The sequence below is a fragment of the Tyto alba genome, unplaced genomic scaffold (assembly GCF_018691265.1).
Source record: "Tyto alba isolate M040663 unplaced genomic scaffold, T.alba_DEE_v4.0 Super-Scaffold_14, whole genome shotgun sequence".
Classification (NCBI taxonomy): domain Eukaryota; kingdom Metazoa; phylum Chordata; class Aves; order Strigiformes; family Tytonidae; genus Tyto; species Tyto alba.
Genome location: NW_024881276.1, coordinates 60,097,591 through 60,113,701, shown reverse-complemented (window position 1 = coordinate 60,113,701; position 16,111 = coordinate 60,097,591). Strand labels below are relative to the sequence as shown.

General features: G+C 38.6%; 1 protein-coding gene across 7 annotated transcripts in view; it reads right to left on the bottom strand.

Annotated features, from left to right (window-relative positions):
- SPAG17 (sperm associated antigen 17) overlaps window positions 1-16,111 on the bottom strand; it is a 120,477-nt gene that overhangs the window by 18,608 nt on the left and 85,758 nt on the right. For 5 of the 7 annotated variants that reach the window (XM_042788505.1, XM_042788510.1, XM_042788506.1 and 2 more), the window contains 10 exons: window positions 15,227-15,381; window positions 13,182-13,358; window positions 10,828-10,955; window positions 9,660-9,790; window positions 7,929-8,056; window positions 7,354-7,536; window positions 4,864-4,977; window positions 2,665-2,710; window positions 969-1,071; window positions 463-516 (listed from right to left, as the gene is read on the bottom strand). In XM_042788505.1, coding sequence (XP_042644439.1) covers window positions 463-516; window positions 969-1,071; window positions 2,665-2,710; window positions 4,864-4,977; window positions 7,354-7,536; window positions 7,929-8,056; window positions 9,660-9,790; window positions 10,828-10,955; window positions 13,182-13,358; window positions 15,227-15,381 — 1,219 coding nt within the window. The remainder of the gene's footprint in view (window positions 1-462; window positions 517-968; window positions 1,072-2,664; window positions 2,711-4,863; window positions 4,978-7,353; window positions 7,537-7,928; window positions 8,057-9,659; window positions 9,791-10,827; window positions 10,956-13,181; window positions 13,359-15,226; window positions 15,382-16,111) is intronic. The other 2 variants (XM_042788508.1, XM_042788509.1) reach the window with 2 other exon arrangements.

The window sequence follows — 16,111 nt, the reverse complement described above, 5'->3', positions numbered from 1 at the left end:
GAGGATCTTTCATATGAGGAGAGGCTGAGAGCTGGGACAGTTTTGCCTTGAGAAGCTTTGAAGCACCACCATGTGATAGAGATGTGTCTGGGGTTCTATTTGAAAAATCAGCTGGGATTTGTGGACTACCCAAATCTTAACCTAAAGCATCAGCATTTGAAAATATTAATATAAATTACTTTCCACGCTGTTGGAAGAACCAGAAAACAGAATACAGGGCTTCTGACTTCAGCCTTGTTTTGAATAGCCTAAGTTAACAGTAACACTGCTAGGTTTTGAAAAAAACGAGACTCAAACCACGCATTCAGCATTTCTGTTGCAGAGAACACCTCATTATTTGCTAGCAAACCACTGGACCATAACCCAAGACCTGATGAAATCAGTAACAGTTGTTCTGTTCTGTAAAGCAGACTTAAGTTGTCTTATAAAATAAATAACTTTCTGTCCCACTAATACTATTACCTGTGCTCTTCTAGTCTGCTCTTCCACTTGGACACTGCTGTTACTCCTTTTGGGCTGAATGATCAGGAAAGAAAAAAAAGTAGTGAAAATGAGAAAACTAGCATTATGTTCCATAAGCACAAAAATATTTACAAGGTAACCCTGGAAAGAAAATGTTCTTTATGAGAGTATGTTATGTTAACATTTCAGGTGACTTCTGACTTGGATGTGTATGGTTTGCACAAAATTAGTTGCTCATATCTGCATTTTTATTACATTATTCAATCAAAGAAACCCTCAAAATCCTTTTCCAACAAACTTTAAAGTATCTTTCAAATAAGGAAAGAAAGTCACAAAGGGACAAAATAGTAATAATAGGAAAAGCTAGTAAAACGTTGTGATAAATATCTAGATCTCTAGGTCCCAGTCCTTAATGGGAGTCAGTAAAGCACACTGCCTTGCCTGTGTGCTTGGTTCCCTCCTTTGTGTTATTTACTTTTGCATCAGTTCTCACTGGTCTATCCTACCTGAACCTCTGCTGTTGGTCCTCTCTTTCCGTAGTGATTGTCTTCTTGGTGTGACACTGGCTATGAGAAGCCACTGCCTGCTCATAAAGCTCAGTTATGTGAGCTGCAAGGTAAATAGTGTTATTGAATGTGCATGTTCTGCTAAGTGCTGCTAAGTGTTATGAGTAAAAACCATAAAAGGACATATTTCTAATGCCTCTTTCTGTCACTTGATGAAAACCTAGCAGATTCTTTATTACAGTGAGGGAAGAGGCAGAAATAACTTAATTCCAAAATCAAGTTCAGAACATTAACAGATAGGAACTTAATTCAATTTGATGTAGAAAGCACCAGAAGCAGATTAAGTTCATACCCCCACCCTGTATTTCCTGAAATATCTTTATGTTATTTCAAGATACAAATCAAATACCTGTGAATAGGAAAAGTTGTTGACATTCAGCCACTTTCAGACTGGGGAACAACATTCCAGGTCTCTATCTCCAGATGAAGAAAATAAAGTGGGCTTTCAGGGACCTTTCAGCTTAATTAAATTGTGCTTAATTGTGGCTGTGAGGCAGCTATATTCAACATTCTCATGGAAGGAACTACTATTTCAATATGTATAATGGACAAAAGCCAATCTTTCTATATTTTAGCTTGTGTCCAGCTCTGGGGCTTTAATAAAGAGTTTCCTTGTCCTATGACATCTTTTATAAAACGTGTCATTTACTTCATGCCTTCAACCTAAACTGTGAGGGCAAAGAAATTTCCTTGGTTGAAAACAAATCTCTGTGGCAAAACATAAGATATTTGAGTATTTGAGAGATATGATCCTATTTGACTATCACAGTGTCTCTTAGTGTTTTGGGAAATACGTAATTGCAAAATTTAAAATTTGGGATTTTTTGGTCAGCTTTTTCACCATAAAATATATTTCTATTTTTCTTCTTTTTCTATTTTTACTTCTTTTAACAAGCTTTTCTTTCCCAATATCTCTTCATTAATGTTATGTTAAAACTGCACCTCCATTTAAATCAGGAAACTGAGTAGCAAACATTTGTTGCAGCAGTTTCCATTTACTTTGCGCAGTATGCTTTTTTACCAAGCAGAAATACTCTTGACAAGGCAGGAAAGGCAGAAAAATAACACTTTAAAGGCTGGGATTGAATACTATGGATTTTTAAAAGAAAGAAGCATCTTAATTTTTATTTGTACTTATTGAAAACATTAATAAAATGTTAAGAGGTTTCTTACAAAAACTAACAGAAATTCATGAGGGAAAGCTAATATATTGTTCCATCTTTTCCCTTAGGCAAGGTTAATGGAAGCAAAACACATGAGCATTTGAGATTAGATTTTCAAGTATAATAAATAACCAGGATTCATCTAGTTGCTTTGAAAATCTTGTCTGAAAAGTTGACACTTGTGTAAAAGTAACCAAGTACTGTCATAGTGCTTATACCTAAGAAAACTCAGTGCATGTGGAAATGTGAGTCTAAATGACAAATACATGTCTAAACACAGGAATTGTTTTTTAGAGGTACTGAATAGCTGATGCTAACAAGGTCTAATCACCTGTGAAAATCACACAGAAACATGTACAGAGCACATAGATGAATTCACCTTTATATCCCTTCTTTAAAGACAATACGACAGTACTTTAAAACTTATTATGATATTTTATAATTTTAAAAGACAGACATTCAATTTTTATTACCTCTATCACTGAGATTTTCAGTAGAATTTTCCAAGTTAGGGAAGGCCTGCAATGAAGAAGGAATAACTGTGCTCATGTGAGAAACAGACCTCACAACAACAGCGTGCCACTCAAAGGATTTCCATCCTAAACAAGTGTTATCTTGTTACCTGAGAATGTGACTACAAGAATGGGGGCATTTCAGTGTGTTAGAAAACACAAGCTGGGATAAAAGGTAACGAAGTACAATTTCCCTAGTCTAAAGAGGTATTTGCTTCTTTCTTGATGAACTTTCATAGATGGCTTTGTATTTCACATGGTTGCTGTTTATTAAATCAGATAAGCCAATTCATAATCAAACTCAAATCCTTCCACAAAGGATTTGAGCCAGATCTAAACCTCATGGTCACAACAAGAAGTCAAACAGGAAATGTGTTCAGGAATTTGTAGGCTTTGTTACTGAGGCGCTCTCTTGTGTTGGTTGACAGTGAAGTGTTTGAGGGGTAAGACTCTAAACTAAGCTGTTCCCTTTCCCCTCACGCTGTCCCTGAAGCAGTCAACTGGAAGCCACAGTTCCTGTGACCAGGCAGCCTAGGTTGTAACAGAGCTGGGGAGCAGTGGAGGCTTGAGAGGAGTGTGAGAGATTCCTGAGTCACCGCAGGCGCACAGTGAGACTCTACTGCTCAGAAAAGGTCTGTCAGTGTGAAATCTGTACCTGGAGATGTGCTCATGGTAGCTGGGACAATCAACAGTAATTAGTCACTCGACAAGTTCATTTGAACTGAGTAGCATGTGAGATTCAGCACCTGGATCTCATCAAAGCAAATAAACGTCTGCCTAGAGGACAGAGGCAGACAGAGTTACTGATAGATCACTTCTCTATCCAGAAAAGTTGTGAGCTCCTTCCTGGTTTTTTGCTAGATACTTCTTTTCTCTACTCTCTTTTTAATACTTGTATGTCACTTGAAAGTACTGAGCAAAAAAAATATATGAAAGCTTGTAATACCAAAACTGGGCTTTAGTGTCAGCAAATTAAAATGTTAACTTGGCTAAAATCTTCACAGACAAATTCTAGAGTTACACGTGGGGTTTTTTTAAGCTTGTATGGGGAAAAGAAAAAAAAAAAAAAAGTTACAGATCAATCCAGAAAGCTAGGAAAAGGAAATTAACAGCATTTAAATCTGGAAAGATCTCATTCAGAATGTTGTGACAAGGTTTAAAAGGTAGAATCTAAAGCTAGGATGATATCTGTTTGCTAGAATACGCTCACTTTTGAAATCTTGATAGATCATCTGGGAGTGAATATTTAAACTAACATGGCTAGATCTTATTTTTCAAATGCCAGATTTTTTTAATTCTATATGTTTGAATTCACTATATGCATGCTATTTCATTAAATGGAAAGAAAAGTATCTCCTAAATGAGACTAAAAAGTGTTTAATAACTACTAAAAATCTAGCATGTGAATTCACATCATGCAATGTACCAAATTTAAAGGAAGCTGTAGGAAACAAATGATTTAAAGAAACGAAATAGAGCAAACAAATCAGTCTTTACATAAGATGTAAGCAGTGTTTCTGTCATTCATCATAACTCATTCCACCTACTTCTGCTGCTCAAATTTTTCTGATTTTTTTTACCACTCATCTACTATCCTGTTTCCTGATTGCTACCCCAAGTCCCTCTTCCCCTATTTACCTACCTTTCCCATTACCTAATCTTTTCTTTTCATGCTCTAATTACCTGTGCAAATTAGCATAGTACATTTTACAAAAAATATAAATGCTGCTCAGTAGTAATAACAATATCCCTCCAGATTGTTTTTGGATTATCCTAAAAGCAGGGTTTAAACTCTCACTATGGAGGTGGCTGTGGCTGAAATACAGATCTTCCAGCTGCAATGACAACACTCTGGAAATATTCTCATCCTACTGGGGGATCTACCTGTTTCAGTAATTTTGGTGAATGTGTCATTCCATAGGGCCAAACTCTTAAACTGGTTTGAACACTGCTTCCCCAAAATGGCAGCAGTGCCATCAGTAGGCCAGCTGAATACTCAGTTTGACTCTGCTTTACCATTAAACTACAGCAGAGCTGGCACTGTGCTATCCTAACATTTGCTGTTTTATTAACAGATAACGATGTGTTTTAAGGCTGACACTTCCAATGCAATACAAAGGTTTTGTTGGAAAAAAGTAGTTAAAATTGTATTTTTCTCACTGTAACCAGTTCAAGGAGACTGGCAGCATTCTCCTTTTCCTCTTCTGTTCTTGGTTCTTTTATGTTCATCTCTTCCAGCTCACTTTCCTGCTTTAAAATATTGTCTATATATTCCTGGTGGAACAATGAAAAAGAACAAGAAAGATGCAGATGTTTTCTTTGCAGAGGTAGGTTTAAGGGTCACATATATAGAGAAAAGAGTCTGTAGAGGTAATGGATGTATATGCTTCTTCTCAATGTTATAATTCTGTGAATTTGTGTGAATGGGTTATATAGAGACCTAAAGGTTTGCATGGAGAAACAGTTTTTAAAAAACCCAACGCATCAAAGAGAGGAGTACATGTTGAGAAGGTAGCAGGTGAAAGCTTACCAAGGACTAATCAACTCTGAAGACTGACAATACTGCTGAATCTGCCAGAACTAATATACTAAGGACATCAAGAGCCTGCTGAATGTCTACCAGGCCACGCGCACACCCTAGCATCCACACTGGAGTGTGAGACTTGGGCCACACCCCATAGCTCTCGATGCCCCTGGCGTGTCAGTGTGACCTCCTGTTTCTGAGCAGGCAGGGAGGTTAGGTTTGGCCTCCCAGCTGTTGCACCTGCCAGGCAAGTATGAGCGAGCATGCAAATGTTTGTGTAAACTGTGTGAATGAATAAAGCAATGTGTTGAGTAAATAGGTGCTATTCATAATAATCAATTACATTATTAAGATCAGTTTAATGAATAAAAGGTGTTCTAACAAACATTGTGATCTGTACCTCCCTCCTGTTTGATCTCCCATTAGGGAACAGGAAATTTACAACATCATAATTGAAAAATTACTTTCAGAAAAAAATCAGAAGCTCTGGTTTTAGACAGGTGTTTACTCTGCTAGAATCACACTGAGTGCTACAGAAAATCAGACTTTTATTTTCTTAGGTTTCTTTATGCTTTAGAAGATCAGCTGGGTGCAAAAAAAGGGTCCTTACAGAAAGTTGTCCTAACACACTGCTCTGCTAGAAAGCTATATGAAGTACCAAGCTTTATGAATAGACAAGGTTTGAAGAAGCAATCTGTTTCCAGTTCCAGTTCTTTTTCATTCCTTTATAGCTCTTAAATCTTAAAGGAGATGGAGAAAGGAAGAAAATCTTTTTCTTTATGGCTTGATTTAGGTTCTGACAAAGTAAGTATTTGGCTAAAGATTTCTCTTTCTGGAAAAATCTGTTAATTAGTATTGATATATGAGCAATGAGGATAAATCCATTGCATATTAACACAATTATTGCAAATGTTTTCTCAGTGCCAATAGTTGCAATTCTTCCTTCCCAATATAACAAACAGCATTCCTCTTTTGCTACAGGCCAACAACAGAACTGGTCAATGGAGAGACTTACCTTGGGATTTTGGTGTGGAACTTTTTTTTTATAGTGTTGCCTTTGAAAGATCAGTATGCAAATTAAAGAATAATTTCTATATATGTATAGACTGTAAAAGGGTAAAATTTAATTCTGGTAGACTGGCATGTCCCATACACATCAGGGCTTAACAGCTGTCAGTGTTTTGCTATTGCAAGCATGTCTTCTTTGAAATGTAATGTGAGAAAAAAAAATCTAACTGGCTACTACATGCTACTACCTTCACAAATTTCACATGTGCTTAACTTTCAAATTCAGTCTGCAATGCTATCATCAAAACATGTTAAATGAATAAATTCTAGAATGCATGTGTTCTGTTATTCTCTAATTGCTAAGTAAAAATGAGTCTTTAACTCTAAAATATCTTCTAAGAGCATCTTCACAATGTGAATTAAATAAATTGAAGCTTTATACCAAAACTGAGAACTACAAAGCTGCTGGCAAGGTTCAGCTGCAGAACTTTCCTATTCCATCTCAGAACACTTGCACATGATGTGTAGCTTCCACCTTGTTATGAACCAGTCACTAACGAGGGATGGACACACACCTTGTCAGAAGGCTACATAGCTATTTGCTAGACATGGATAGAGTGACAGACCTCAGACTTGAACCTGGAAATGTTCTGTACTGATTTCTGAAAACAAATACAAAACCAAAACTGGACTGTGTCTGAGTGACCTTATCACCAAGCTAACTAGAATTAGGGTGGGTTCGAAATTCTTGTACAATTTTATAGATTTAAGTTTTTAAGGCTTTGTGAAGGAAAACAAACCCTAAGCAAAGTAAAAGCAAAGTAATAGATATCCATATTGGCAGAAAGGAAACTATTTATTCGTGTACTACCTGTCATGTGTACTGGACTGGATCCCACGTATTTGCACAGAAAAGTAGATTCCACGAGAGATGAGTGAAAACAGTGGAGCTGCTTCAGAAATACACTTCTCCTAGAGCACCTGTCTATGTATGAAATGTTGATTGTTCTTCAGAAGTAGCAGAATTTTTGTCTCAGGCATATACTGCAATTTCATGTCACCCAATTTCTCTGTTCTCTATTGCTTACTGGAAGAATGAGTAAATGTGATTTTACTACCTTAAGGGAAAGCTGCAGCTTTTCTCTTAGTTCATCACTGAGTGGCTCATACTGGAATATCTGGCGGATTTGCAGTTTATTAGGACATTTTCGCACAGGTACTGGCAAGCATGTCTGCTCTTTGGATCCAATGCAGAGACCCCTCCAAGTACATGTTCTGACTGAGGGACCTGCGATCTTCCTCTGAACATAGACAAGAACATGCAAAAAAAGCAAGAAGCTACTTATTTTACTGACTAAATGCAGATATTGGGAACATGTCTCAGCTGAAAAGAACATGCTCTCCTTATAGCATCACAGATCTAGACAATAAAGTCAGTAGATTCTTGGGCACAATTTACCTATTCTAAAACTTCTCCATGTGGCAAGATAAACTCCCCTTAAAATTGCTGTATCACCTTACAGAGAGTAGAAGACGACCAAGGTGATTACATTTTCCCTGACACTACCTGCCCCTTGCTTTGCCTGCTTAATAAACTGGACAATGTCACATTGTTTAAAGCTACATTCCTCCCCAACCCCATGACAAACATCTATTGCGTAAGCAGCAAAAGACAATTTTGAAACAATTATACCTCAAGAGGAGAAGACATGTCCCGGGTCCTTGACTGAAGATTTGGAGGAACAATACTTTCTGGTTCTCTCTTCATTACCCAGGGGGAGGCTTCAGCCAAAGGGCGGAGGATAGTAATACTTAAAACACCTGGTTCAAAGAAACGTTTTGCTAAGAACCAGATCAAATCCAAAAATGATGGACAAGTGTCTCAAACCTCCAGAAAAATATACTTACCTAAGAATAAAAAAAAATATCAACATGGTAAAACACCATGTGAAAATGCCATACTCATGGCTACTGATATTATCAGAAGACTGAGGTTATTATAGAATAGTTGGGCAAGTTCAGATTACTCGGACTGTGTTTAACAACTCACTGACTATGCTACCTGCTTTGAGCCTTGGGTAACAGCTGAGTTGTATAGTGTGTGCAGTATCCCAGGCAAGGAAGAGCAGACCATTGACCCGTGTTTACTGACTACTAATCACAGAACCACATCATATTCAAATATGCACAATTCTTCACAATCTGATCAGCAGATGGATACCGTTAGAGATTATTTTTTTTATTTCTTTTTATTGCTCTTATTAATTTTAAAGTTCTTCAAAATATTTTTTCCAGCCCAACCCAAAAATCTACATAATCTACTATTATCTACCCTGTAAGTGGCCTTCAAAATGGATATGACCAATGAGGTAATTTGTCACAATGATACAAAATTGTAGAGCTTTGGTGTCAAGGCAAATAGAGTTGGTATTGAGAAAGGTAGAGTATGAAGTCTGGAAAAGCAGACATGCTATTATTATAAATGACTTCTGGTGGTGAGCAGGTTTTCTTGACTGGGATTTTCACTGGGTATGTTTCTTCTCCGTCTTCCTTATCTTTTGACCTTCCCTGTTTTTCTGTCTCCCTCAGTGCGTTTTCTCTTTTCCTTTTCGTTCAGTTTATACAATGGGGAACTGGTTATTATTGTGAAGAGAAGCAGCATTTAAAAATGTGTAAAACCTGATAAGAGTACTAAGTAGGAAAGCTGTTCCCCGGGCTTATGATATAAATCTTAGAGAAGAATTTCTTAGTACTTTACGACTTGAAGCAAACTATCCTTATCATTCCTCCATATCCTGGGGAACCATACGTTCCTGTCTTTTTAAAGATGTATTTATTTTCTTGGGACCTGCCTGTTACAACACAATGTATTTTATAGAAACACAGTATCTCCAGCTAACTTTACAGTGATAACCACTCATTTCAGGATGTGACTTCTTGTATTGTTACTACGAGGTGGTTGGTGCCATGTACTATTGGCATCCCCTATTTCAGTCATATTTTACCAGCTTCTTAAAAACTTTATTTATCCTTTCCAACAGTCTGACTGAGAGTATCACTGTCTTCATTGATAAATACAGCTATATGATTAATGAAGACTGGATACATTCTATGTTTTTTTGATAGCAAATACACAGAGAATCTATGTGTTTGGTAATCACTTCTGTTTGCATGCCCGAGAGCAGACAAAGATAGGCCAGTTGTTTGTCCACTAATCCTTTCACAGTGTCATTCAGTTAATTCTCTGCTTCCCAGAGTTTTCCACAAGCTCCTTCCTCCCCATGCTTCACCGCCAGGAGTGTGGGCGCCTCTCTTCATGGGGAAAAACATTTTCAAATTTCCTGTCCAAATAAGAGTTTTGAAGCTTCTGACTCCACCTTATCTCTGTCACTAGTTTGTCCGAAAATAAATAAAATCTTCCTACCTGGACATTCTTGTACAGGATCCTGCAAGACAGCAGCAGCAGGATCACTCTGAACTTCGGCAAGATACTTGTGTACATCCCTGCTCCGCAGGAGCTCGGTTCCAGAACCATCCGCGTAGATGATGAAGAACCTACAGAGCCAGCCACACACATTGGATTGTACTGGGCATAGAAGGCAAGGTGTTGGCAGCAGGGTTCTGCAGGATGGCCTCTGTGAGGACTGGCCAGGGGCTGCCCTGTGCTAGCCACACGGTCCCAGCCTGCTCCAACAGACCCTCCCGCAGGGGACGGCTGAGGCCCAGAGCCAAGAAGGTGTCGCCTCAGGGAAAGTGTGTGTAAGAAAGGGCAAAATGCCAAACAGGTAATGGCAAAAAGTATGAGAAGCAGTCCTGCAGACACTGAGGTCAGAGAACGAGGGAGAGGTGCTCACTCCTGGTGCCAGAGCAGGTATTGTCCTGCAGCCTGTGGACAGGACCATGCCAGTGCAGACGGCTAGTTCCTGAAGGAACTGCGGTCTATGGGGAGCCCATGCCAGAGCAGGTTTAACCAAAAGGACTGCAGCCCATGGGAAGGATAGAGCAGGGGGAAAGTGAGAGGAGGAAGAAGCAGCAGAGATGAGCTGCTATGGACTGATTGCAATCTCTGTGCTGCTGGACTGGGGGGGAGATAGGTCAGGAATGAGGCAGTGGTTTTGAGCCTGAGAAAAAGATGGGATGGGGGATGGTGTTTTAGTTTGCATCTTTGTTTCTCACCATCCAATTCTATTTTAATTGGCAATAAATTAAATTAATTTTCTCCAAGTTGAGTCTCTTTTGCCTGTGATGGTAATCGGAAAGTGATCTCCCTGTCTTTATCTTGACTCACAACCTTTTGCATCTTATTTTCCCCCCTTGTCTCATTGAGGAGGGGGAGTGAGAGCGGCTGGGTAGCAGCCCACCACACTGATCAAATCCAATGGCTTTGAAATTGCAGTCTTTTCTAGATGACAAAAATTAAAAAGCACTCTGATGACACGGCAAGAAAATGGAACTCCAAGATGATGACGCAAATAGTACCGAAACAAATAGTGGAAAAGTACAGAACAAAGGAAGCGAAAATCTACAAACCCTGTACAAATACAGTGTAGTGAAGAAAGAAATTGTAAACCCATAAATCCAGGGCAGTTTACCTGGGGAAATGCTCATGATAAGTTATAGGTTTGTTAACTTCTGGGAGTACTGATGCTGAACTTCTGTCTTCCTTGTCATCAGAACCAATGCTAGGAACACACACATCTGTGCTGCCATCAGCCATGACCTATAACAGAAATGATATAAAGTGACTAGAGTTATATGATACATTTAAAACAGTAACTTAGTGCTGAACTGTAATATAATTGAGCTCAGTGAAAGAGACAGAAAAATTGTATTTCAGGTTGAGCAACCTAGAATTCACAGGAAAAATAAATGAAGAAGAAAACTGAAAACATAGTGAAAAAAGCAAGCCAAACATTTCTAGAAAGACATGCCATATCAGTGCTAATATCAGATGCTGATATTTAATAAATGCTCAAGGATTGTTGTCAAATGGGGCCATCTATGCTTACGTTCCATCTTCAACATATATATCTGCAGGTATCAATGGGCCACTTCACACAAAAATACCCACTTGATGGCCAAGTCAGGTAACTGTATACTCAGACATGCCTCTGTGAGGTATATATGTACTATGTATATACACCTACACACACAGACACACACAAATATATACATAATTATATATATGTCTATATGCTAATATGTTAGTTATTACATAGCACATATATATATACTCGTGTATATGGTGTATATAGAAATATAAATGTGTGTGTATATGTGTATATACATACGAGTATGTATATATTTACCTATATATAGGTATAAAGGTGGATGTATATATAAATCTATATCCCCATATATACACACATTTATATACATGTTGACATATGAAGAGATAGCAATTTTATATATATGCATTATATATATTTAACTATCTACCTATATACAGCTGGTGTATATATGTACGTATAAATATATACACATATATATGTTGATATATGAAGAGATACAGATAGATAGAGATAAATACAGATTATATATTTATGTCTATTTACCTCTATCTACCTGTAGGTATATAGGTGTGTGTATATATATACCTATATAGGTATATATAGGTATATATGTATAGAGGGGGCCATTTTTAGGCATTACTCACTTTAAAAATATGGTCTCAGATAATCTGACGATAATAGTGAGTGAATTTCCACAGTATTTACTTCTTGTGATATTAACTCATGTGCCATTAACATATGCACACAAGTTATAGGAACGCCTCTAATTCTTAGTCAGTTGAAGGACAGGTGCCTTTGGATGATAGTTTCAACCAGATGGATGCAAAGGGTGGCCCATGAACTGAACCTGGCACACGCAGCCCATGCCCATTTCTCTGTAGTCTCAGGTGTGACTAGGACAGAGGAAGAACCAATTCTGTTACACCTGGACCTGTTTGCCATACCTACCAACCATTAATTGCACCTTTCTTACTACCCCGCCCCCCCCAATATCTCCTGAGATCAGTGTTCCCACAATACCTTCAGCTGCTCCACAGCCTCCTCAACCTCCTTCCTTTGTTTCCTAAGTATTAGCTGAGAAAAAGCATGATGTGCTGATGCCGATGCCAAGCAACTTCTGTGCTGCTTTGAACTGCATTGATTTTGTAGGAACTTGATAACTTTGAAATTTCTACCCCTTTGCTGATCAGTTGAAAATTTGTTACGGGGAGACTGACAGATTTATATAAGCATTGTTACTTCAGCCTAGAAAGCTAGGTTAAAAACTATATTATAATGCATATGGCCAGTGGAACCTCAGCACTGTTTCACAAGAATCTGGGAAAATGGTAAAGATTACAACTGAAACAATAGAAAGGATACTCTAAGGATGTCACATTTACAATATTTAAGTAGAACCTTTAATGAGAAGATAGTATGTAGGTCACAGTCACTTAGATGATGTTTTCTGAACTCAAAATTAAGTACTAACCTAGCTCAAAAATATGCCTTAGGTGTGAAAGGATCACAGCACAATCAGTATGACTTTAAAGACTGAATCATTCCTTTTACAACAATGTTTGCCTTACCAGGCAGATTAGAGTGTTTCTGTGGATCTTCTAAAAAGTCTATATCCTCTCTCATTTTTAATCCTCATCTGCAGAGATGATTTTTTGCTATGAGACAAGTCACACTAATTAAGGTAGCTTTACAGGTGAGGTAAACTGTACATCATATGTCTTATTTCCATCTCTCTAAAAAGGGGGAAATACCAAAAAAGGAAAACCCATCACATCCTCAAGAACATTTCAGAGACCTGATTCAGGAGCTGTTCCTTCTGGCTAGCTAGGCTACTTTAAGAATAAATACTACAAGGCTACAAGCTGACTTTGAGAGTTGTTTATAAGATAAAATTACCTAAAATGCAGAAACTTGTTTCCTTCCCTGTATCTTACCTTGAAAAGATTTCCTTCAGGATCCATCATCTCACAAATAGTGCTGGAAGTGTGTTTCATAATGTATCTCCCTGCTTGTTTCTCTTCTTTCTTGCTGATGAAATTGTAAACTTCATGGGTATAAACTGCTGAGCAGTCTTCATCAATAAAAAGGCAACCTGTCTTGATGGGTAAAACCTATCACAGTAAGAAGGGAAGAGGTTCAGTCCTGAAAGGTGAAATCTTCAGTGTAAAGGTACCATGAAATTAAAGAACAGACACAAATCAAGAGGAGAGCTCTCAGACCTTTACTACTGAATCATCCAATTTTGAGGGACTAAAGGGAGAGAAAGGAAGATAAGATCAAGGAGGTCAAGAATCATCCAGTTTTGAGGGACTAGAGGGAGAGAAAAAAGGAAGATGAGGTCAAGGAGTTAGTCTGATGTTAGTCTCTGTAATATTTTCTTTAACTTCAGGAAATTTAAGCTTATGATTTAAACACACATGCAAACAGTTGTGAGGAAATATCATAGAATATCTCAAGTTGGAAGGCACCCCTAAGGATCATCGAGTCTGACTCCCTGCTTCTTGCAGGACTATCTAAAACTAAACCATATGACTAAGAGCTTCATTCAGAAGCTCCCCAAACCCTGAACAGGCTTGATGCTGTGACCACTTCTCTGGGGAACCTGTTCTAGTGACCAAGCACTCTCTCAGTGAAGAACCTTTCCCTAATGTCCTGTCTGAACTTCCTCAGACACAGCTTCATTTCCTTTCCTTGTGTCCTACTGCTGGTCACCAGAGAGAGGAGATCAGTACGTCCTTCTCCACTGCCCGCCTTGAGGAAGTTGTAGACTGTGATGAGGTTGCTCAGCCTTCACTTCTCCAAGCTGAATAAACCAAGTCACTTCAGTTGCTCCTCATAAGTCTTGCCCTTGAGACCTTTCACCATCTTGGTCACCCTCCTCTGGACACACTCTTAATCGTTTGATGTTCTTGAGGTGCCCAAAAGTGCACAAAGTGCTTGAGGTGGGACCTCACCAGTGCAGAGTGGGGCAATCACCTCTCTTGACTAGCTTGCTATACTGTCCTGGTGCACACCAGGACATGGTTGGCCCTTTTGGCTGCCAGGGCACACTGCCGGCTCATATTCAGCTTCTGCCATCCACCCAAACCCCTGCATCTCTTTCTGCAGGGCTGCTCTCCAGACTCTTATCCACCAATTTGTACGTGTCACCAGGATTACCCTGCCTCAGGTGGCGAATCTGGCACTTGTTCTTGTTAAATCTCATACAGTCGGTGATCTCTCTGTAAGGCCTCTCTACCCCTAAGGGAGTCCACAGCTCCTCCTAGTTTAGTATCATTGTTAAACTTACTTGATGTATATTTGATTCCTGCATCTGGATCATTTATAAAAACATTAGAGCACTGGCCCTAAAATTGAGCCTTGGGCAACCCCACTGGTGACTGGCCACCAGCCTGACATCACCCCATTTACTCTAACTCTTTGAGCCTGAACCATCAGCCAATTGCTCATCCAATGTATTCTAGACTTGTCTAATTGTGTGCTGTCTAGAAGGATACTGTGAGAGACAGTAACAAAAGCTTTACTAAACTAAAAAAACCCTCACATCTACTGTCTTCTTTTGGTCAACCAGATGGGTGACATTGTCATAAAAGGAAATCAAATTAGTTAAGCGGGACTTTTCCTTCATGAACCTGTGCTAGCTATGACCAAATGACTGCACTGTCTCTCAAGTGTTTGTCATTAACTCCCAGAGTAACCTTCTCCATAATTTTACCAGGCATTGAAGTGAGACTGACAGACCTGTAATTACCAGGGTCTTCCTTCTTCCCCTTCTTGAAAACTGGGACAACGTTTGCCAGTTTCCATTTGACTGAGACCTCTAATATCTAAACACTGGCAGAGTATTAAAAAAATGGAATCACAGGATACGTGAAGGCTATAGAGAAGGGATTTAAAATACCCAAGGTGAGAGAGACTTATGGCAGGGAACTTGGAACACATATAAATTTCACTGTCACAAAATGAAAATAATTCCCACCTGATATGTTCCCCGTGGCTTTGCTATAATTGATGTCCCGTCTCCAAAGGTGGTACAACAGGTACCATCCTCACAATTTGTTGTAACAGTAGCAAACTCAGGATTCTCTACTTGCATACATTTCACCTTTCTTGTGATGGTTTCCAAGGGTTCATCTAAGAATTAATACAGAACAACTAGACAGAAACATATGAACCATGGAGAAGTCTTGGGATTCAATTTGCTTTTTCTCTCATAAGGCTAGACCTTTATCTCCTCAATAAAAGAGCTTCAGACTTCACAACACCCTTTATCACAGAATTTTATGCTAGGTAAACAATATGCAACCTTCACATTTTTGGACTATGTGTTGAATATAGGAAAATCCAACAGCAAAAAAATGTCTGTAACCGTCTGTGGCTGGTGTGGTCAGGAGAGTACTCTCTAATTTATCAAGCACAGTACTGACTATAATGATCTAGATATTTGTAACACACAACTTGGAACACAGATTTTTTATGCTTGTGATACAAGCTCTAAGATATGAAGAAATTAATTTTCAGCAGCAGAAGTCAGGGAAAACAAATCAAACTGCTATGTTAACTTGGCCATTGCCTTCCCATTGAATAAACAGACCAGTTCAAGATCATTGTTTTGATTTTTAAAATCCCACAGGGAGGTGTTCCACAACCAGAACTTTCTACTGTGTTTGAACATAACACTCCTGACACCCACACAATACACTTCATATTAATTACATAATTTATCCAGCAACTGAACTATGCATACAGAATATAGTGCCAGCCAGAAGAAACACAGACGATCATTAGCCCCACTTGTTTCAGGTGAACGTAGTTTCACTTCTAGTAGGTGTGGAATTTTCCATGGCCATATTCAATCAAATTT